The sequence below is a fragment of the Budorcas taxicolor genome, chromosome X, assembly GCF_023091745.1.
Source record: "Budorcas taxicolor isolate Tak-1 chromosome X, Takin1.1, whole genome shotgun sequence".
Taxonomy (NCBI): Eukaryota; Metazoa; Chordata; class Mammalia; order Artiodactyla; family Bovidae; genus Budorcas; species Budorcas taxicolor.
This window is the reverse complement of record NC_068935.1, coordinates 67,659,276-67,683,590: the sequence shown is the minus strand read 5'-3', so window position 1 is coordinate 67,683,590 and position 24,315 is coordinate 67,659,276. Positions and strand designations below refer to the sequence as shown.

General features: G+C 37.0%; 1 protein-coding gene across 1 annotated transcript in view; it reads right to left on the bottom strand.

The window, feature by feature from the left end:
• The window catches only part of HDX (highly divergent homeobox), a 218,134-nt gene that overhangs the window by 89,634 nt on the left and 104,185 nt on the right, over positions 1–24,315 (bottom strand). The window contains exon 4 of the mRNA XM_052663693.1: positions 8,961–9,107. Within this exon, the coding sequence (XP_052519653.1) occupies positions 8,961–9,107 (147 nt within the window). The remainder of the gene's footprint in view (positions 1–8,960; positions 9,108–24,315) is intronic.

Below are 24,315 nucleotides of genomic sequence, written 5' to 3'. Positions count from 1 at the left end.
CAATTTGTTTTATATATATACATTAGTGGCAGAGGGTCAAATATTTAATGGAAAAAAAAGAAAGGTAAAAACAGTATAAGTGAAAAGCAGTCTTTAAATCTAGTCATGATCTTTGGAAAATAAATATAATCTAAAATTTTTGGAAAATAAGTATAATCTAAAATTTAAAAACATACATCTATTTTTCATGAAATTTACTTGTTTTTCAAAATGCATTTAAAACATTGAAAGGTATTGTTTATGCAAATATTTGACACACAAGAGTTCGTTTTGACATCTGTCCACTATAACCCTAACATAGATAGAAAGGCAAGGCATTAAACTAAATTTCAGAGAGATAGGGCAGGGAACTAAATTTATGAAACTCATATGGTGCTTTACACTTATTATCCACATATATTATTACTATCTCAAAACAACCCATTATTATATTACGTCCATTTACTGTAAACTGAAGCACAGAGACAATAAAAATTTGATCATGCTGATTTGCAAATTCTTAAGGAGAGCTGTGTTTTTCCCATGGCATCTTGTAGAGTTCGGGCATATAATAAGTGTTTGGTTTATCTTTGGTGAGTGAGTAAGTCAATAAATAATCGACACAAACCTGTCCAAATTAAAGGAATATATGCACATAGTAACATTCAACGAAGTTAAAAGGAAAATACGCCAAGTTTGCCTTCAAGAATTTTTAGAATTATAAGCTATTACAAGAAAACAAGAATCCAAAATTTCCACATTATTCTACAAGTAATGGTTGACTAGACATCCTGAGGCAAAGTTCATTTTTGTGATCAATAATTAGAACGTCTATTAGACTTAAAAACATCTACCTAGTTTCTCCCTATATCTCAGAAATATATTTATCTGCAAACATATTCTTGTCTCCAGTTTATCTACCTAATAATAAAAAAGAGGTCTCTTAAAACACAGCATCTTTTCAAAGTTTCTTTCTTCCATTAGTGTGTTGCATTTTGAAAAATCCCTAAAGACAAAAGGATAGTAAGCAGCTCACTGTCTTTCCCATAATAGAAGTTTTTTAAATTAATTTATTTTTAATTGAAGGATAATTGCTTTACAAAATTTTGTAATTTTCTGTCAAACATCAACATGAATCAGCCATAGGTGTACATATGTCCCCTCCCTCTTGATATAAGTTTTAACTAGCCACAGACAAGAAGAAAATTGTAATACTTCTTCCTTTTTCTGTATGTTAGTGTTTTCTATAAAGATAAAGATTTCTGCACAGTCAATGATTTTGGCCATTTTTAACATCAATTATGCCTAAAACTTTTTTATATCAAATAAAATCTTAGCTAGGAATCCTGTGGTTATCTTTCATTTCAGGAGAGTATGTTTTCAGTAATATTCTGTCTCTGTGTCTCCTCTCCTGGAGTATGGGGGTCTCAAGGAACTAGTATGACAATCCAAGAAGTCTGAAAGGTGCTGTCATGGTACATGGAGTTTATTAGCATCAGTGACAGATTGAATAAGAACAAAAATAAAAAAAACTCAGTGGAAAATTTGGAAGATAAATTTGAAAATATCTTATTGAATGTATAACAAAAGAATGAACAGATTGAAAATAGGAATCTCAGGGTAACAGTTGTGTTCCAGGTGCAGAGTAATCAATTCAAGTTGGAGCATATCAGAAGATTCCAGGAAAATTTTCTTTAAGATGATAAAATTGTTGCACTACCAAATGTGTATGAATCTACTGAAAGGAGACATGTACAAGTGGGGAAGAGTGTCAGGATAAATTAGTAGTCAGTACCTAGAAAATTAAGCAAGCAAATATACAAGAACCAAAAAATAAGTAAATATTAGGCTTCAAGGAAACAAAATAATACTATTCAGGAAAGGACAAAAAATAATATTATACTACATAAAATAAATGGTAAAGCATTTACATAGTCATAATAATGTTAACACTGAATATCAGACTAACCAAAATTATGAAATAATTATACTGTGTGAGAGTAAGAAGAGAAGAAATATGCATTTAGGTGAAAAGGTTCAATGAAGAGATCTTGAAAGAGTTAGAATACCTTGCATTTCATAGTAAAATATCAATCAGCAATGCCTAACACTGAAAAAATCAAGAAACAGTGATATAAACAGAAGAAACTGCTAGGTGTTTTCCAATATATTTATCCCTCATCCAATATAATAGAAAGTTTAGCTGGGCACATGGATCTCCATAATATAACTACCTTAGCTGTTTTCCTTGCAGTTAGATATGACTGAGCAACTTCACTTTCACTTTTCACTTTCATGCATTGGAGAAGGAAATGGCAACTCACTCCAGTGTTTTTGCCTGGAGAATCCCAGGGATGGCGGAGCTTGGGGGGGGCTGCCTTCTATGGGGTCACACAGAGTCAGACACGACTGAAGTGACTTAGCAGTAGCAGCAGCAGCAGATATGACCATGTGACTCATCTTTAGCCAAAGGGATTTAAGTGAACATGTCTTATAGCAGTTTCTGGGAATCCCTTTTAAAAGATAGCTGGTGCATACTTTTGTCCCCTTCTTTCTCCTCATCTCTGTCATGCCACTTGGACCACAAATGTCATTATTTTGGACCTTGAGGACAAGAGCTACATCATAGGGATGGCAGAATGAAAGATGAAAGGCATCAGAATCTCTGAGGACTTCACAGGGCAGAACTGCCATGCCAGCTCTAGATTTATACATGGACTTGAAATATCTTGTTTAAAATATTATTTTAATAATAGTTTAAAATAAATGCCTATTTATTTTGAGTCATTGTTATTCACAGCAAAACCTAATTCTAATTAATATAGAGTTATTCACAGATAGAGGTAAATACCAAAGAAATCATCTAAAGGGTGGAAATAATTGATTCTGGCTGCCACAAAATGGTAGGATGGGAGAAGTAAAGAATGTTGGTTTTGTAGCAACTTCTACAGAACTTAACTCCTTGAGCTATGTGTGTATATAATTTTGATTAAAAACAACAATGACAACAAAAACTCATTCTCTGTATTTCCATAATTGTGGCATTTTCTTAGGCACCACATACCATGTTCCCACTCCAATTCCTCTTCAGTCACCTATATTCTTTTGTTATCTCTTTTGCTAGACTTCAGGCTGCTTAGAGATGCATTTTCTTAGGCACCACATACCATGTTCCCACTCCAATTCCTCTTCAGTCACCTATATTCTTTTGTTATCTCTTTTGCTAGACTTCAGGCTCCTTAGAGATAGGATGTGTCTCATGTATTTCTATTTCCCAGTTCATATGTATAACATATAGCATTCTCAGTCTATGAAATCTCAAAGAGTCGGACACAACTTAGTGATTAAACAGCAGTAGAATGCTCAGTAAATACAGGATTTAATTTGACTTCTCATCTGAATCCTAAAAAAATAAAAAGCAAATGTCTGGGCATGACAGTATTTATTTTGAGAATATCATTTGTTTTTAGAAATATGCTCTGATTTTCCCCTATATTTCTCCCTCTTTATTCATGTATATATGTATGAGAAAATATTTTCTCCTCTGGAAGAGTTCTGTATTTTGTTTTTTGTTCTTTAATAGTAGTTACCCTTGATTTTCTGGAATGATCCTTTACTGTGACCTGAAGACTATGTTTATTTGCTCAGAAGAGCCAGCTGTTAGCATCTCTTCTGAAATCTGCATTAAATGAGCCATGGAATCAGCCATGGCAGGAATCTTTATATCATAGAAATCAACAAATGATACAAATCAGAGTGTTTTTCCTTAAAAAACTGTTGTTAAATACTTAACAGTACACTACTGTTATTATCTAAATCTTATACAAATATTAATATCTTTCAAATGGAATGTAAGCTACAGTTTTCATGACTGATCACTATAATTTTCAATCTATCATTAATTATATAGTATGTGAGATGTGCAGTAGTGTCCCACTATCAGAGTGAGTGTCTGAAACCAGGGATAGTATTTAACTCTCTATATACTATGTTTTTTCTATACACACACCTGTGCTAAAGTTTAATTTATAAATTAGGTGCAGTAGGAGAAAATCTGAATTGCCAGCATCATTACCCTTAAGCTTTGGAGCAATTATTAAGTACAATAAGGGTTACTTGAACACAAGCACTGTGATACCATGACAGTTAATCTGATAACCAAGAGGACTACTAAGGGATTAATATGTGGGTGGCATATACAGCATGAATATACCAGAGAAAAGGATGATTCACATCCTAGATTGGATGGAGCAGGATAGCACAAGCTCTATCAGGCAGCTCCAAACAGAACACAACCTAAAACTTATGAATCGACATAAGAATTAGTAGTTTTATTTAACTTGAACAGATGTAATATTGAAATTGATAAACTACTTTTGCTTCAAATTTCAATCAGTTTTTCTTGAAGCAGATTAATTGATGTTGTCAATGTAGATTAAATGCTAAAAGAAATCTAATTTTTTTACTCGATGTACTTACTGGAAACATTTTTAAGTATGTCTGGAACAACTTAGTTATGTAAATCTACAGTCGGCTAGTAACCATAGGGGTTTGGTTCCAGGACCATCAGGGATATGAAAATCCATGGATAGTCAAGTCCCATAGTTGGCCCTCCATAGCTAGAGATTCTGCATCTCCATGTAAAAGTTTTTGAGTGGACATAGTTTTCATTTCTTCTGAGTATTACCTAAGAGTGGAATTTCTGTCATATATCTCTGTGTAAAAAGTTTTGAAGATTATTTTCCAAAGTGGCTAAAACATTTTACATTTTTATCAGAAGTGTATAATGGTTCAAATTTCTCCACATCCTGGTATACACTTGTTATTATCTGGTTTTTTTTTTAATTATTATTATAGCCATCATAGTGGGTGTTAAGAGGTATCTATTTCACTGTTGTTTTGATTTCCATAATGACAACTGATGTTGACCATGTTTTTATGTATTTATTAGTCATTTGTAAATCTCTGGATAAATGTCTATTCTAATCTATTGCCCATTTTAATTTCATTATTTGCCTTTTTATTATTGAGATGTAAGAGTTCTTTACATATTTTGGATATGATTCCTTAACATAGATATGATCTACACGTATTTCCTCCCATTCTGTGGGTTTTTTCACTTTATTGGTAGCATTGTTTAAAGCACCTCATACAATTTGTAATTAATTTTCATTGGAGTATAGTTGATTTAAAATGTTCTGATAGTTTCAAATGTACAATAAAGTGAATAAATTTTATGTATATCAATTATTTTTCAGATTTTTTTCCTATATAGGTTATTATAGAATATTGAGTAAAGTTCCCTGTGTTATACAGTAGGTCCTTGTTAGTTATCTATTTTATATATATCAGTGTGTACGTGTTAATTCCAATTTCCTAATTTATAACGTCCCCTCTATTTTCCCTTGGCAACCATAAATTTGATTTCAAAATCTGTGAGTCCCTTTCTATTTTGTATATAAGTTCATTTGTATTATTTTTATTAGATTCCACATATAAGTGATATCATATAATATTAATCTTTGATTCACTTCAGTTGGTATGATAATCTCTAGATCCATTTATGTTGCTGCAAATAATATTATTTCATTCTCTTTTTATGACTGAATGATATTTCACTGTATATATGCACTACAGCTTCTTTATCCATTTACTTTCAATGGACACTTAGGTTGCATCCATGTCTTGGTTATCATAAACAGTGATGCAAAGAACATTGTGGTGCATGTATCTTTTTGAATTATAGTTCTCCCCACATATACATCCAGGAGCAGGATCTCTGGATCATATGGTAGTTCTATATTTGATTTTTAAGGAACCTCCATACTCTTCTCCATAATGGTGTTACTAATTTGCATTCCCACCAACAGTGTAGGAGGGTTCCCTTTTCTCCATAACCTTTGCAGCTTTACTGTATGTAGACTTTTTTATGATGGCCATTTTAATTGGTGTGAGGCACTTTTCAAAGAACTAGAACAAAAAAATTTAGAATTTGTATAGAAACACAAAATAATCCAAATAGTCAAAGTCATCTTAAAAAAGAAAAATGGAGCTGAAAGAATCAGGCTGCCTGACTTCAAACTACACTACAAAGCTACAGTAATCAAATAAGTATGGTACTGACACAAAAATAGATAAATAAATCAATGGAACAGGAAAGAAAGTCCACAGATAAAACCACACACCTATGGTCACCTAATCTATGAGAAAGGAGGCAAGAGTATGCAGTGGAGAAAACATCAGTTCAGTTCAGTTCAGTTCAGTTACTCAGTCGTGTCCCACTCTTTGCAACCCCATGAATCGCAGCACGCCAGGCCTCCCTGCCCATCACCAACTCCCGGAGTTCACTCAGACTCACGTCCATCGAGTCCATGATGCCATCCAGCCATCTCATCTTCTGTCGTCCCCTTCTCCTCCTGCCCCCAATCCCTCCCAGCATCAGAGTCTTTTCCAATGAGTCAACACTTTGCATGAGGTAGCCAAAGTACTGGAGTTTCAGCTTCAGCATCATTCCTTCCAAAGAAATCCCAAGGCTGATCTCCTTCAGAATGGACTGGTTGGATCTCCTTGCAGTCCAAGACACTCTCAAGAGTCTTCTCCAACACGACAGTTCAAAAGCATCAATTCTTCAGCGCTCAGCCTTCTTCACAGTCCAACTCTCACATCCATAGATGACTACTGGAAAAACCATGGCCTTGACTAGATGGACCTTAGTCAGAAAAGTAATGTCTCTGCTTTTCAATATGCTATCTAGGTTGGTCATAACTTTTCTTCCAAGAAGTAAGCGTCTTTTAATTTCATGGCTGCAATCACCATCTGCAGTGATTTTGGAGCCCCCAAAAATAAAGTCAGCCACTGTTTCCACTGTTTCCCCATCTATTTCCCATGAAGTGATGGGACCGGATGCCATGATCTTCGTTTTCTGAATGTTGAGCTTTAACCCAGCTTTTTCACTCTCCTCTTTCAATTTCATCAAGAGGCATTTTAGTTCTTCTTCACTTTCTGCCATAAGAGTGGTGTCATCTGCATATCTGAGGTTATTGATATTTCTCCCAGCAATCTTGATTCCAGCTTGTGTTTCTTCCAGTCCAGCATTTCTCATGATGTACTCTGCATAGAAGTTAAATAAGCAGGGTGACAATATACAACCTTGATGCACTCCTTTTCCTATTGGAGCCAGTCTGTTGTTCCATGTCCAGTTCTAACTGTTGCTTCCTGGCCTGCATACAGATTTCTCAAGAGGCAGGTCAGGTGGTCTGGTAGTCCCAACTCTTTCAGGATTTTCCACAGTTTATTGCAATCCACACAGTCAAAGGCTTTGGCATAGTCAATAAAGCAGAAATAGATGTTTTTCTGGAACTCTCTTGCTTTTTCCATGATCCAGCAGATGTTGGCAATTTGATCTCTGGTTCCTCTGCCTTTTCTAAAACCAGCTTGAACATCAGGAAGTTCACGGTTCACGTATTGCTGAAGCATGGCTTGGAGAATTTTGAGCATTCCTTTACAAGCGTGTGACATGAGTGCAATTGTGCAGTAATTTGAGCATTCTTTGGTATTGCCTTTCTTTGGGATTGGAATGAAAACTGACCTTTTCCAGTCCTGTGGCCACGGCTGAGTTTTCCAAATTTGCTGGCGTAATGAGTGCAGCACTTTCACAGCATCATCTTTCAGGATTTGAAATAGCTCTACATAGTCTTTTAAATAGGTGGTGCTGGGAAAACTGGGCAGCTGCATGTTAAGGAATGAAATTAGAACACTGATTTAAGACTTGGACTATAAAGAAAGCTGAGCATCAAAGAATTAATGTTTTTGAACTGTGGTATTGGAGAAGACTCTTGAGTGTCCCTTGGGCTGCAAGCAGATCCAAACAGTCCAGTGATAGTTAGACTATAAAGAAAGTTGAGGGCAGAATAATTGATACTTTTCAACTGCGGTGTTGGAGAAGACTCTTAAGAGTCCCTTGGACTCCAAGGAGATCAAACCATCCTAAAGGAAATCAATCCTGAATATTCATTAGAAGGTCTGATGCTGAAGCTGAACCTCCAATACTTTGGCCACCTGATGCAAAGAACTGACTCACTGGAAAAGACCTTCATGCTGGGAAAGATTGAAGGTGGGAAGAGAAGGGGATGACAGAGGATGAGATGATTGAATGGCATCACCAACTCAATGGACGTGAGTTTGAGTAAACTTCAGGAGTTTGCGGTGGACAAGGAGGCCTGATGTGCTGTAGTCCATGGGGTTGCAAAGAGTTGGACATGACCAAGCAACAGAACTGAACTGAACTAATATCACACTGGCTTCCCTGGTGACTCAGCTGGTAAAGAATCTGCCTGCTATGTAGGAGACCTGGTTGATCCCTGGATTGGGAAGATCTCCTGGAGAAGGGAAAGGCTACCCACTCTAGTATTCTGGCCTGGAGAATTCCATGGACTGTAAGGGGTTGCAAAGAGTCAGAAACCACACAGAAAAATAAATTCAATGGATTAAAGACCTAAATTTAAGCATGGATATTCTAAAACTCTTGGAAGAAAACATAAGCAGAACACCCTGACATAGATCATTGCAAGCTCTTTTTCAATCTACCTCCTAAAGTAATGAAAATAAAAACCAAAATAAACAAATGGCACCTAATTAAACTTAAGTGCTTTTGCACAGCAAAGGAAACTATAAACAACACGAAAAAACAATCCTCAGAATGGGAGAATATATTTTCAAAGAAAGCACCTGACAAAGGATTCATGTCCAAAATGTACAAACCACTCATGCATCTCAATATCCAAAAAAAGAGACACAATCAAGAAATGGACAGGTGTTCTAAGTAGCTATTTTTCCAGTGAAGACATACAGGTAGCCAAAAAAGCACATGAAAAGATGTTCAACATCACTAGTTATTAAAGAAACACAAATGATGAAATTTTTAAGGCTTTCATTTATGACACTCATCAACTACAAAATGAAAATTATTGAAAATTCCTTACCCGAACTATTTCACAGTCAACATTTAATTCAGTTGCAACTGCTTCAATTTTTTCTCGACAAACAGAGCCAAGGCTGGTCATGCCATTGTCCCAGTACTTCTTAAGAGTGGCTAAGTCTTGGTCACTGAACTGAGTGCGATCTTGTAGCTGTAAAGAACATTTTGAAAAATTAGAATAATCAATAATCAAATATTAAAGGGCATCATTAGAGCAATTGATTTCATAATTCTTACTCTGTGTTTCCCCATTCTGAAATGGACATTTTCATGGTATTTATTTCTATGAGATGAACATGTGTTAGAATAAAATAGGTTAAAAAAAGTTAACTGATAGTAACTAAGCAATGCTGATTTTAAATGGTTGTAATCACACAAATAATACAGGTAATTGTAGAAGATACAAATGCATTTTTAAAAGAAGATAATTTAAAACACTAACCATCCTGGAAGTTACATTTGTTATATTCTCTCAAACTTTTCTCTATAATGCATATATTCACACTCATACTGCATATATTAAAAATCACCAGAGTTGAGATCATATCACAGTGCTCTTTTGATAAATTAACCTAGATTTACTATAGCTAAGCTCCAATTAATGTTGTAATTAATTTAAATGTTAAATAAGAGAAATATAAGAAGATAATGTTTTTTAAAAGAACAATCACATTTATGTCTTCAGAAAGTTTCAGAATAAGCCTGTCTTTTTAATTCTTAGCTTTTTTAAAAACCAAGTAACTATGGACTTTATATATTGTTTTAATTCAATGAATCCTAGGGGCATCCCTAAGAAGTAAGTTAGAAGCATGATGGAATAATGACCTTTTTTTGTGAATAAGAAGACCTGAAAAGAAAGGACAAAGGACTTTCTTTCAACAGGGCACAGAGATATCATGGCAGTTAGAAATAGACTTATATCTGATTTTTTCTAGTAGTTTTATCCCTATGATGTCTCCAATTATTTCAAGGGGTGGTTAAAAAATCTATAAATTAACTTTAATTAAAAATATATTTTCTGTAAAATCCTGTATGAGTATATGCGTGTTTGTGATGAAAGAGTGAGAGTGATGAGGAGAGTCGGAGAAAGCCCATGAGAGTGAATGAGTAGAGAATTAAAGTGGCAAGTCACGGCATGAGGTATGAGGTTCTGTCGCTGCCTTCTGCCTAAGAATAAATGATCTGGTCCCACACAGAGGAGAGACTTCAAAGCCTTCCTAGATATAAATAGTTTTGAACGTTTCTTCCTTAACTGAAATTTAAAAAGGAACTCTCTTCTAAATTCATTTCAGGTAACAATGAAAGGTAATGTATAAGACATGTAAACCATACTTTAAAAGGGTTATCATAGCTAATACTGATATAATAATAAACAACAGGTGCAAATTTGTTTTAAAGCTACAGTTTTTGAAAACAAATTTTAGCTATCAGGATGTAAAAGCAATATATGAATTCTCAGTTTACTACCAAGAAAATGAAGTTAGACTGTATAATTAACACGTGTCTCTCAGTAAGACATATAATGCAGCTTTTCTTTGTGTGTTAATGAATTTCAATACCAGCTAGATCTCTTCTTCCTGCCATAGTTAAAAACAAACAAACAAATCCTAATTACTAACATCATTACAAGTACTAGTAATAAATTACGTGTTTACAATAAAAGAATCAAAGCGTGGCATCCAAGTTTTTTTTTTTAATCAAGTAAAATAATGATCAAGTTATTTATAACATAAAAATTTTATGTGTCTTTCCTATATCGGAGTTTGGCAAGATGGCAGAGTAGAAGGACGGTGCTCATCTTCTCTTGCAAGAACACCAAAATCACCACTAGCTGCTGAACAACCATCGACAGGAAGCTGTTCAGTTCAGTTCAGTCGCTCAGTCCTGTCTGACTCTTTGTAACCCCAGGAATCGCAGCACGCCAGGCCTCCCTGTCCATCACCAACTCCCGGAGTTCACTCAGACTCATGTCCATCGAGTCAGTGATGCCATACAGCCATCTCATCCTCGGTCGTCCCCTTCTCCTCCTGCCCCCAATCCCTCCCAGCATCAGAGTCTTTTCCAATGAGTCAACTCTTCCCATCAGGTGGCCAAAGTACTGGAGTTTCAGCTTTAGCATCATTCCTTCCAAAGAAATCCCAGGGCTGATCTCCTTGAGAATGGACTGGTTGGATCTCCTTGCAATCCAAGGGACTCTCAAGAGTCTTCTCCAACACCACACTTCAAAGGCATCAATTCTTCAGCGCTCAGCCTTCTTCACAGTCCAACTCTCACATCCATCCATGACCACTGGAAAAACCACAGCCTTGACTAGACAGACCTTAGTCGACAAAGTAATGTCTCTGCTTTTCAATATGCTATCTAGGTTGGTCATAACTTTTCTTCCAAGGAGTAAGCGTCTTTTAATTTCATGGCTGCAATCACCATCTGCAGTGATTTGGGAGCCCCCCGAAAATAAAGTCTGACACTGTTTCCAATGTTTCCCCATTTATCTCCCGTGAAGTGATGGGACTGGATGGCATGATCTTCGTTTTCTGAATGTTGAGCTTTAAGTCAACTTTTTCACTCTCCTCTTTCACTTTCATCAAGAGGCTTTTTATTTCCTCTTCACTTTCTGCCATGAGTGGTGTCATCTGCATATCTGAGGTTATTGATATTTCTCCCAGCAATCTTGATTCCAGCTTGTGTTTCTTCCAGTCCAGCGTTTCTCATGATGTACTCTGCATATAAGGAAGCTGTTGGAACCCACCAAAGAAAGATACCCCACATCCAAGTACAAAGGAGAAGCAGCCACAACACAGTTGGTGGGGCACAATTATGTTTAAAATCAAGCTTCATACCTGCCAGAGACTCTTGGAGGGCATAAACAAAACCCTGTGGGCACTAGGACCCAGGGAAAAGAGCAGTGACCCCTTACAAGGGAGAGTCAGGTCTGTCTGAGTGTTTGATGTCCTCCTGTGGAGGCATGGGTTAGCAGTGGCCTGCTGCGGGGACAGGGGCACTGGCAGCAGCAGTCCTGGGAGCCATAGTGTGAGGTATAAGTTCTCTTGAAGGAGGTCACCATTAGCCCCACAACAGAGCCTCTGGGTGGGTGATCCACAAACTGGAGGACAATAATACCAAAGAAGTTCTTGCACTATTGCAAAAGTTCTAGGCTCCACAACAGACTTCCCAACCAGAGGATCTGGCAATTAGACTGAGAATCCTCAGGGAATCTGACTTTGGAGGTCAGCGGGATTTGATTACAAAACTTCCACAGGACTGGGGGAAATAGAAACTTTTGGAGGGCACAAAAAACAGGAATCAGAGATCAAATTGCCAACATCCATTGGATCATAGAAAATGGGAGGGAAATTTTCAAGGGAATTACAGAAAAATATCTGTTTCATTGACAATGTGAAAGCCTTTGACTGTGTGGATCAAAACAAACTGTGGATGGGAATACCAGACCACCTGACCTGCCTCCTGAGAAAGCTCTATGCAGGTCAAGAAGCAAAAGTTAGAACTGGACCTGGAACAACAGACTGGTTCCAATTTGGGAAAGGAGTACATCAAGGCTCTACATTGTCACCCTGCTTATTTAACTTCTATGCAGAGTACATCATGCAAAATGCTGGGCTGGATGAAGCACAAGCTGGAATCAAGATTGCTGAGAAAAATATCAATAACCTCAGATATAAGATGACACCACCCTAATGCTAGAAAGTGAAGAGTAACTAAGGAGCCTCTTGATGAAGGTGAAAAAAGAGAGTGAATAAGCTGGCTTAAAACTCAAGATTCAAAAAAACTAAGATCATGGCATCTGGTCCCACCATTTCATGGCAATAAATGGGGAAACAATGGAAACAGTGACAGACTTTATTTTCTTGGGTTCTCAAATCACTGAAGATGGTTACTGCAGCCATGAAATTAAAAGACACTTTCTCCTTGGAAGAATAGCTATGACCAATCTAGATAGCATATTAAAAAGCAAAGACCATACTTTGCTGACAAAGGTCCATATAGTCAAAGCTATGTGTTTGTTTTGTTTTGTTTTTTTCCTTTTCCAGTAGTCATGTATGGATGTGAGGGTTAGACAATAAAGAAGGACCAGTACTGAAGAATTCATGCTTTTGAACTGTGGTACTGGGGAAGACTCTTGAGAGTCCCTTGGACTGCAAGGAGATCCAACCAGTCAATCTAATTTTAAAGGAAATCAGTCTTGAATATTCATTGGAAGGACTGATGCTGAGGCTAAAGCCTTCAATACTTTCGCCACCTGATGCAAAGTGCTGACTTATTGGAAAAGCCTCTGATGCTTGGAAAGATTGAGTGCAGGAGAAGAGGGCAACAGAAAATAAGATTGTTGGATGGCATCATTGACTCAATGGACATGAATTTGCGCAAAATCAGGGAAAATGTAAAGGACAGGGAAGCCTGGTGTGCTGCCTTCTGTGTGGGTCACAAAGAGTCAGATAAGACTAAGCAACTGAACAACTCCTTTATTGTTTGTACAATAGTTGTGGGGTTGAATTTTCAAAACCAGAGAGCAAAATTAATGGGAGCATGGTTCTAGGTAGATTCAAATAATTCAGCATAACAGCCAGCATAAATATTCCCATATTTTTCCCTTATACCAAATTCTCCACTGCAAGCTAGCTTACATTATTGTCAAAATGGAAAGAATAATGAACAGAACACTGAATACACTCAGCAAGTTAAGTCATAATTCATTTAGAGGACATCCATAGCTGATTCATCTCTTAAATTGAACTAAATAAAACCTGATTTGATTTGCTAGAAATGTGCTAGGATCTTAGCATCAGCAATGCTGAAGGTGACCTATTATGACAACAACCGTTAAGTAGAAGCTTATGGGGAAAATGGAAATTATTTTTAAATATCCTAAGAGCATATTCTAACTAAGATAATAAGTAAGGTAATAAAAATCAACTAGCATTAAAACTGAATACTCATTTAGAGAAGAAAAAAATGTGTGTACTTAAGGTGAATACTTACCTGAGGAAACCTGAAGATGAAATCAGTTTTGTCTCTCTGAAGAGCTGTGAGCCATGCTTAGTCATTCAGTCACGTCCAACTCTGAGGCCCTGGAGTATGTTGCCATTCTCTTCTCCAGGGAATCTTCCTGACCCAGGGATTGACCCTGGGTCTTCTGAATTGCAGGTGTATTCTTTACTGTCTGAGCCACCAGGGAAGTCTCTTTGTCTCTATTGGACTTAAACCACTTTCAATTTACAAGACATCCCTCAGCCTAAACTGCTGATTTAAGTGATGGAGACATATTAGTCAGTTATCTTGCTGATTTTTGTGAGGAGTAACATTCCAGTAACCCTGGAAATCTAGGTTAAAGCTGAGGTTTGGCCTATGTGACCAGGTAATTATTTTGATTTCACTTGGATTATATTGTAACACAATAGAAAAAAAATCTTTTGGCCTCTTCACCAATTTTAAGAACATTTCAAGGAATTTACTTCTTTGATTTTTCTTTTTAAATAAAACTGAATGACAAAACTCTGATATTGGGGAGCATAGTTTCTTGATTTAAGTATGTGTCTTATTAGAGTTAAATGTAGAAATGAATTATTTATTTGTACTCAGAAGCAATCTTTTTGAAACAAGAACTATTAAACATGTTAAACTCAAATAACAGTCCCTTACTCCCTCAGTTTTCCATGTGATGTGCATTATTCTGTCATATCCCAACCAGCAGTCCAGAGAGTAACGTATGCTGCTGAGATTTCAAACTAGCTTTGTGAAAGCTTGTTCATTTTCTCTCTAGATAATGCTAGATAATGGGCTACTTAATAGCAGGTATCATGCCTTTTTGCTTTTACTCTCATTGTCAAAGTGAAAGTAATTATGTACTTGTTTAACAAATTCAAACAGCAGGATATAAAATGAGCTACAATCTCTCTTCCTTTCTTAGGTACAAACTCCCAATCCTGACACCAATTGGAACCACTGTCAGCAGCTTCCTGAGTAAGTTTCCAGGGTAAAAATGTATATACACTTAGAAAAAACAAACCAATGATACTATAAACTTAACTTCTTTCACTTATTATATTTAGAAGATCTTTCCATATCATCATTATATCACGTGTATATCATCAGGATACTATCGATATACTTCAATAATTTTAACTGCTACACTGTATTCCATCATATGGACACTATACAATTTACTTATGCAATTGTTATTTAATATTATCTAATTATATGAGCCACTTCATATCTTAAAAGATGATGCTGTTAAAGTGCTGCACTCAATATGCCAGCAAACTTGGAAAACTCAGACGAGGCGACAGGACTGGCAAAGGTCACTTTTCACTCCAATCCAAAGAAAGCAATGTCACAGAGTGTTCAAACTACAGCACAATTATACTAATCACATTCTAGCAAAATAATGCTCAAAATTCTCCAAGCCAGGCTTCAACAGTACATGAACCGTGAACTTCTGGATGCTGAAATTGGATTTAGAAAAGGCAGAAGAACCAAGATCAAATTGCCAACATCGGTTGGGTCATGGAAAAAGCAAGAGAGTTCCAGAAAAACATCTACTTCTGCTTCATTGATGGTGCAATAAGCCTATGACTGTGTGGATCACAGTAAACTGTGGAAAATTCCTATAGAGATAGGAATACCAGACCACCTTTCCTGTCACCTGAGAAATCTGCATGCAGGTCAAGAAACAGCAGTTAGAACCAGACTTGGAAAAACGGACTGGTTCCACATTGGGAAAGGAGTACATCAAGGCTGTATACTGTCACCCTTCATATTTAACTTATATGCAGAGTACATCACGTGAAATGCCGGATGGATGAAGCACAAGCTGGAATCAAGATTGCCAAGAGAAATATCAATGACCTCAGATAGGCAGATGACACCACCCTTATGGCAGAAAGTGAAGAGGAACTAAAGAGCCTCCTGCTGAAAGTGAAAGAGGAGAGTGAAAACAATGGCTTAAAACTCAGCATTCAAAAAACTAACATCATGGCATCTGGTCCCATCATTTCATGGCAAATAGATGGAGAAACAATGGAAACAGTGAGAGAATTTATCTTCTTGGGCTCCAAAATCACTGCAGATAGTGATTGCAGGCATGAAATTAAAAGATGTTTGCTCCTTGGAAAAAAAAAGCTATGACCAAACTAGACAGCACATTAAAAAGGAGAGACATTACTTTGCCAACAAAGGTCCATCTAGTCAAAGTTATGGTTTTTCCAGTCGTCATGTATGGATGTGAGAGTTGGACTATAAAGAAAGCTGAGCAGCAAAGAATTGATGCTTTTGAACTGTGGTGTTGCAGAAGACTCTTGAGAGTCTTTGGACTGCAGGGAGATCACACCAGGCAATCCTAAAGGAAATCAGTCCTGAATATTCATTGAAACCTGAATATTCATTGATGCCTGAAGCTGAAGCTCCACTACTTTGGCCACCTGATGCGAAGAACAGACTCACTGGAAAAGACCTGATGCTGGGAAAGATTGAAGACAGGAGGAGAAAGGGACAACAGAGGATGAGATAGTTGGATGACATCACCAACTCGATGGACCTGAGTTTGAGCTAGCTCTGGGTGTTGGTGAGGGACAGGCAAGCCTGGTGTGCTGCAGTCTATGGGGCCGCAAAGAGTCAGACACAGCTGAGTGACTGAACAGAACTTAACTGAATTATTTTATCTAATTTAGCTGTCTAATGATAGACATTAATTGGTTTTCAGGTTATTGTTATTAAAATCAATGCTGAAATGGACATTCTGGTACATATCTTGCTTTATATTTGCAATTATGTATAACGGGAAATTCCAAGCCATGTGTTTCCAGTTCTTCAAGTTGACAAGGAAAGGACTCCCAACACCAGACAGATGAAACCACCATATATATGTGAGTCACATATATTCACAGCCTGTAAGAGAACACTGTATGCCATACAGGAACATATGAAAATATTGAAAACAGCATGGACAAGCAAGGGCTGTGGTGTAACCCTGAAGCATGGTGAAAACTCTCTTTCCCATAGGAGGATCTGATCGACTTGTTTGAATCATTTTGTGGGCTAGCAGGGAACTGAAGCTTGCCATTCAGGGATAAATAGGCATTGTGTCTTGTCCCTGTGCGAAGGAGAGTTGTTTGAATATGGTATTTCATCTGCAGGAACAGGATGGGAAGGGGAACTTGTGGTTGGGCCATAATTCAAGACCCTCTTGGCTTTTCCCTGATGTCAATACACAAATAATGTGGTAACTTAATTTTAGATTTTATAGTACAAAATGGAATTGGTTGCCCAAAGAGTATGTGCGTTTAAATTTTTTTTGTAAATATAGACAAATTGCCCTTGGATAAGGGCTGAAATATATGACAGTCCCTATATTCCAGTATCTTTATCAATGCTAAGATGATCCAACTTTATAATTATTTAGTTTATAATTAGTTTAGTGAAAGATTGTATCTTGCTGTTTTGATTTGTATTTCTTTAAATAAGACCAAGGGTTTTTGTATGTTTATTGACCTTATGAATTTATTTTTCTGAAAAACGCTTATTTTAAGTATGATGCTTATTTTTTCTTTTTTTTTTTAATTTGTATACTCTTAGTGAGAAGAACTGTGCTAAACATATGCTAGATTTTTTTTTTTTTGTAAAGAAGGGTATTTTTAATCATATGGAATATATATTTCTATGATTAGTAATACATTGTGTGAAGTCACATCAGTCACCTAATGAGACTCTTTGTGACCCTATGGACTGTAGTTCTCCAGGCTCCTCTGTTCATGGGATTCTCCAGGCAAGAATACCGGAGTGGGTTGCCATTTCCTTCTACAGGGGATCTTGCTGATCCAGGGACTGAACCTACATCTCCTGCATTGCAGGCATATTCTTTACCATCTGAGTCACCAGGGAAGCCCCATAGTTCTTATAATTGTCTATATTTCTCCATTATTAATTTAGCAATTAATAAAATTAGGGAAAAGTTAGTTAAAAATAAATCAAAGTAGGAAGTTCACATCAAAGAGTACAAATGAACATATTTATAAAACAGAAATATAGTTACAGATGTAGAAAACAAATTATGGTTATTTAGGGGTAGGGAAGGGGAAAAATAAAATGGAAGATTGAGGCTGTCATATACACACTACTATGGGATTCAGAGACATTACTTTGCCAAATAAGGTCCGTCTAGTCAAGGCCATGGTTTTTCCAGTGGTCACGTATGGATGTGAGAGTTGGACTGTGAAGAAGGCTGAGTGCCGAAGAATTGATGGTTTTGAACTGTGGTGTTGAAGAAGACTCTTGAGAGTCCCTTGGACTGCAAGGAGATCCAACCAGTCCATTCTGAAGGAGATCAGCCCTGGGATTTCTTTGGGAGGAATGATGCTAAAGCTGAAACTCCAGTACTTTGGCCACCTCATGCAAAGAGTTGACTCATTGGAAAAGACTCTGATGCTGGGAGGGATTGGGGGCAGGAGGAGAAGTGGACGACTGAGGATGAGATGGCTGGATGGCATCACGGACTCGATGGACGTGAGTCTGAGTGAACTCCGGGAGTTGGTGATGGACAGGGAGGCCTGGTGTACTGTGATTCATGGGGTCTCAAAGAGTCAGACACGACTGAGCGACTGAACTGAACTGAACTGATGGGCTTCAGTGGTAAAGAATCGCCCTGCCAATGCAGGAGATGCAGGTTTGATCTCTGTGTCATGAAGAACCACTGGAGAAGGAAATGGCAACCCCCTCCAGTATTCTTGCTTGGAGAATACCATGATCAGAAGAGCCTGGCAACTCCATGGGTTTGCAAAAATGTTGGACACAACTTAGTGACTAAACAACAATGCAACTATATATGGAATAGATAACTACTAAATACCTACTGTATAGCACAGGAAATTCTACTCACTACTCTGTAAAGGCCTACATGAGATAGAATCTAAAAAAGAATGTGTGTGTGTATATATATATATATATATATATATATATATATATATACACACTAATTCACTTTGTTGTACACCTGAAACTAACACATTGGAAATCAACTATACTCCAAGGGACTAGATCTGATAGACAAAGTGTCTGATGGACTATGGATGGAAGTTCATGACATTGTACAGGAGACAGTGATCAAGACCATCCACAAAAAAAGAAATGCAAGAAAGAAAAAAATGGCTGTCTGAAGCGGCCTTACAAATAGTTGTGCAAAGAAGAGAAGCAAAAAGCAAAAGAGAAAAGGAAAGATATATCCATTTGAATGCAGAGTTCCAAAGGATAGCAAGGAGATCAAAGAAAGCCTTCCTCAGTGATCAATGCAAAAAATAGAGGAAAACAAAAAATGGGAAAGACTAGAGATCTCTTCAAGAAAATTAGAGTACCAAGGGAAAATTTCATGTGAAGATGGGCTCAATAAAGGACAGAAATGGTATGGACCTAACAGAAGCAGAAGATATTAAGCAGAAGTGGCAAGAATACACAGAAGAACTGTACAAAAAGGATCTTCATGACCCAGATAATCACGATGGTGTGATCACTCATCTAATGCCAGACATCCTGGAATGTGAAGTCAACTGGACCTTAGGATGCATCACTACGAACAAAGCTAGTTGAGGTGATGGAATTCCAGCTGAGCTATTTCAAATCCTAAAAGATGCTGCTGTTAAAGTGCTGTACTCACTATGCCAGCAAGTTTGGAAAACTCAGCAGTGGCCACAGGACTGGAAAAGGTCAGTTTTGTTTCAAATCCAAAAGAAAGGCAATGCCAAAGAATGTTCAAACTACCACACAATTGTACTAATTTCACACGGTAGTAAAGTAATGCTCAAAATTCTCCAAGCTAAGCTTCAACAATATGTGAACCATGAATTTCCAGTTGTTCAAGCTGGTTTTAGAAAAGGCAGAGGAATGAGAGATCAAATTGCCAGCATCCGTTGGATCATCGAAAAAGCAAGAGATTTCCTGAAAAACATCTATTTCTGCTTTATTGATTATGCCAAAGCCTTTGACTGTGTGGATCTCAATAAACTGTGGAAAATTCTGAAAGAGATGGGAATATCAGACCACCTGATCTGCCTCTTGAGAAATCTGTATGCAAATCAAGAAGCAACAGTTAGAACTGGACATGGGACAGCAAACTGTTTCCAATTTGGGAAAGGAGTATGTCAAGGCTGTATATTGTCACCCTGCTTATTTGACTTATATGCAGATTACATCATGAGAAGCGCTGGACTGGATGAAGCACAAGCTGGGAGAAACATCATTAACCTCAGGTATGCAGATGACACCATCCTTATGGCAGAAAGAGAAGAAGAACTAAGGAGCCTCTTGATAACAGTAAAAGAGAAGAGTGAAAAAGTTGGCTTCAGTCTCAACATTTAGAAAACGAAGATCATGGCATCTGGTCCCATCACTTCATGGGAAATATATGGGGAAACAGTGGCAGACTTTATTATTTTGGGCTCCAAAATCACTGCAGATGGTGACTGCAGCCATGGAATTAAAAGATGCTTACTCCTTGGAAGAAAAGTTATGACCAACCTAGATAACATATTGAAAAGCAGAGATATTACTTTGCCAACAAAAGTCCGTGTAGTCAAGGCTATGGTTTTTCCAGTGGTCATGTATGGATGTGAGAGTTGGACTGTGAAGAAAGCAGAATGCTGAAGAATTGATGCTTTTGAACTGTGATGTTGGAGAGGACTCTTGAGAGTGCGTTGGACTGCAAGGAGGTCCAACCAGTCCATCCTAAAAGAGATCAGTCCTGTGTGTTCATTGGGAGGACTGATGTTGAAGCTGAAACTCCAATATTTTGGCCACCTGATGTAAATAAGTAACTCATCTGAAGGGATCCTGATACTGGGAAAGATTTAAGGCAGGAGGAGAAGGGCACGACGGTGGATGAGATGATTGGATGGCATCACCGACTCAATGGACATGAGTTTGGGTAAACTCTGGTAGTTGGTGATGGACAGGGAGGCCTGGCGTGCTGCAGTCCATGGGGTAACAAAGTGTCAGACATGACTGAGTGACTGAAATAAACTGAATGTAATTTGAGAGGATTCTCTTATTTTTTTGTTTCGTTTTAATTGGAGGATAATTACTTTACAGTATTATGTTGATTTCTCCCATACATCAGCATGACTAAGCCAAAGGCCCCCTCCCTATTAACCTCCCTCCCACTTCCCACTGCATCCCATCCCTCTAGATTGTCACACAGTACCAGTTTGAGCTCCCTGAATCATATATCAAATTCCCACTGGCTATCTATTTTACATACTACAATGTATATATTTCTATTAAGTATAAATTTAGACAAGTTAGACATGACCTAGAGTTAGACAAAGAGGGGAGGCCTGGCTCAAAAGATGCAAGGTGATGTCTAAACTCCATCCCAGATACACTCAGAAGAGCTCACAGATATGCTACAACATAACTACAAAGACTTTTCAACTCCTGCACATGTGCCTTAGGCACACAATTGATACAAACTGACCACAGGGGTTCATCAAGTAACCTTAGGCAGCTAGGAGCCCATTAAGGGTTCGTGAATATTCTACACCTAGTTATAACAGATGGAATTATGGGAAGACATCTGGAAAAGCATAAACAATGCAGCCTACTGTTATACAACTCAAAATTGTCAATCAGCCTTGGGCATATCCCCATTTGTATTCACTTTCATTGACTGGTGGTGGGTACAAGCCTACTTTGAACCAGGTATAACCAAAAGGAGGAAACTGAAAATATAAAAGCAGGAAGCCAAGGAGGACTTGACATGAAGGATGAAAAGGACTCCTTTGGGAGTGTCAGACTAATAAAAGACCTGTCTGCTTGAGCTGAACTGAGTTGTAACTTGTCTGTTGTCCTACACCTTTTGGTCCATTACTCCAAATCTTTGTTCCAATGAGATAAGAACTGATGAAGAGAAATAAATCGACCTGACATTTCCATGCTACCCTCACTGATACAATAGAATAAGCCTGGAGACATCTCAGAATGTTCAGATCCAATAAAACAGCAAGGAAAATACAGGATCACAGAATTAGACACAAAGTGGGTAAGCATAGTAGCAAATCAGGTAGTTCAGCAGTGAGAAAAACTTACATAATTTTTCTTTATGTATTTTTCATAATTTTTCCATGTTAAGTACATTCTTGGCATCAAATATAGATACCAAGTTATGCACACCCATACTTAACATGCAAATTAAGACATACCTAATGAAAGTAATTTTGTATAATTTTAAGTGAGAAGAAAAAGCAGTGGTAAACCTTCCACTAGATGGGAAATTTTGTCAGTCAACAATATTGGCTGTCTACTGGGTGATATATAAGTATACAGCTATACTGTTTATAAGTTTACATTTGTTGTAACTAAAACTCATGTGTGGTTGAGAAGAAATGAAGTTGCTCAGTCGTGTGTGACTCTTTGCAATCCCATGGACTGTAGCCTACCAGGCTCCTTCATCCATGGAATTTTCTAGGCAAGAATACTGGAATGGGCTGCCAATTCCTTCTCCAAAGGATCTTCCCAACCCAGGAATAGAATTCAGGTCTCTTTCATTGCAGGCAGATGCTTTACCCTCTGCACCACCAGGGAAGTCCATGTATGGCTGAGGATTCTCTAATATAAAGCAGACTTTTGTGATTTCAATTCTTCTTCTTCTTTTTTTTTTTCTTGATTCCATTTTTATTTTTTTTTTAATTTTACTTTATTTTACTTTACAATACTGTACTGGTTTTGCCATACATCAACATGAATCCACCACAGGTGTACATAAGTACCCAATATCTTCTTTTCTTTAATTTCAATGCATTGTACAGATTCTTGTTTGTTCTTACACTTTTTTTTCTTTCTCTCTTGTTTTTAACTGAATCTGCCATGACTTCATCTCTAGCAGCATCTCTACTCTGTCTTTCCCAAAGCAGAAACCAGATACTTAAATCAATATTTGTATCTCATCACTCCCTTTTGCAGAATAGTCTATTGGTTATCAGTTAAATTGTTGATCCTTGATTTAAAATCTCTTTATTGGTTTCCTTGGCTTCTGTAACAAAGCACCATAAACTGAGTGGCTTAAAACAAAAGAATATATATTCTCTTAACATTACATTCTCTATTTTAAAATATCCTTATCTTACTGAACTAATGTATAACATAGACTTAAAAATGAGAATCATTCTTGTAAAATGTAACTAGGCTCCAAAAGTTGTATCAGAAGGTATGACTTTTAAGTCAGTGTTCTTACCTGAGAATGGGAAAGATTTTGCAATGAGTATAAAACAAATACAATCATAAAATTAGACATTTGACTTGCAGCATGTGAGAAATAAGGCAGCTTACTTTAATTAAATATCTATAGATCAGGAAATTATCCTGTCACTCATACTACTATCCTAAAACCCTCAGGTAAAAAAAAAAAAGTCCATGATTATTTTTACAACTGTATTTAAAATACTCATTCCCTTAAATGACAGCATTAATATAGTTAATATCATTAAGCTGAAAAAACTTAGACCTACTTCTCTTGTATTAATGTATGCCATACAAAAATAACTTATTCATAAAGGCTGATGTTTTGAAACAGATTAACACCAAACCAAACAAATCCATTAACATTTTCTAAAGAATAAGAACCAGTTTATGGGAAAACCATGCCTTACCAGCCAGGATGCCCCTAACCTACTCAAGTGTGAGGGTATGAAGAACAGAGCTATTTTGAAGAGTACCACAATAGATTCAAAATCCAAGTTCATTTGACTGGTGTACCTTTTATTGAAAACATTGTTTTTTTAAAATTTATTTATTTATGTTTTACATGGAGTTGAAATCAATTGATAACATGTTAAATGATATATATTTTTTTAGCCATTTAAAAAACTGAAGTATGGTTAGTATGCAACGGTATGCTAGTTTCAGGTGTACAGCCAAGTAATTCAGTTACACATACATATATGCATTCTTTTTCAGATTCTTTTCCACTATAGGTTACTATAAGATATCAATTATAGTTCCCTGTGCTATACAGTAAGTCACTGCTATTTATCTATTTTTATTATCTTTTATTATTTTCAACTTTTATTTTATAATGGAGTGTAGTTCATTTACAATGGTGTGTTAGTTTCAAGTATACAGCCAAGTGATTCAATTCTCTTGGGAGTCCTTTGGACAGCAAGGAGGTCCAACCAGTCCATTCTAAAGGAAATCAGCCCTGAATATTCATTGGAGGACTGATACTGAAACTCCAATACTTTGGCCACCTGATGCGAAGAACTGACTCACTGGAAAAGATCCTGATGCTGGGAAAGTTTGAAGGTGGGAGGAGAAGGGGGCAACAGAGGATGAGATGGTTAGATGGCATCACCAACTCTATAGAC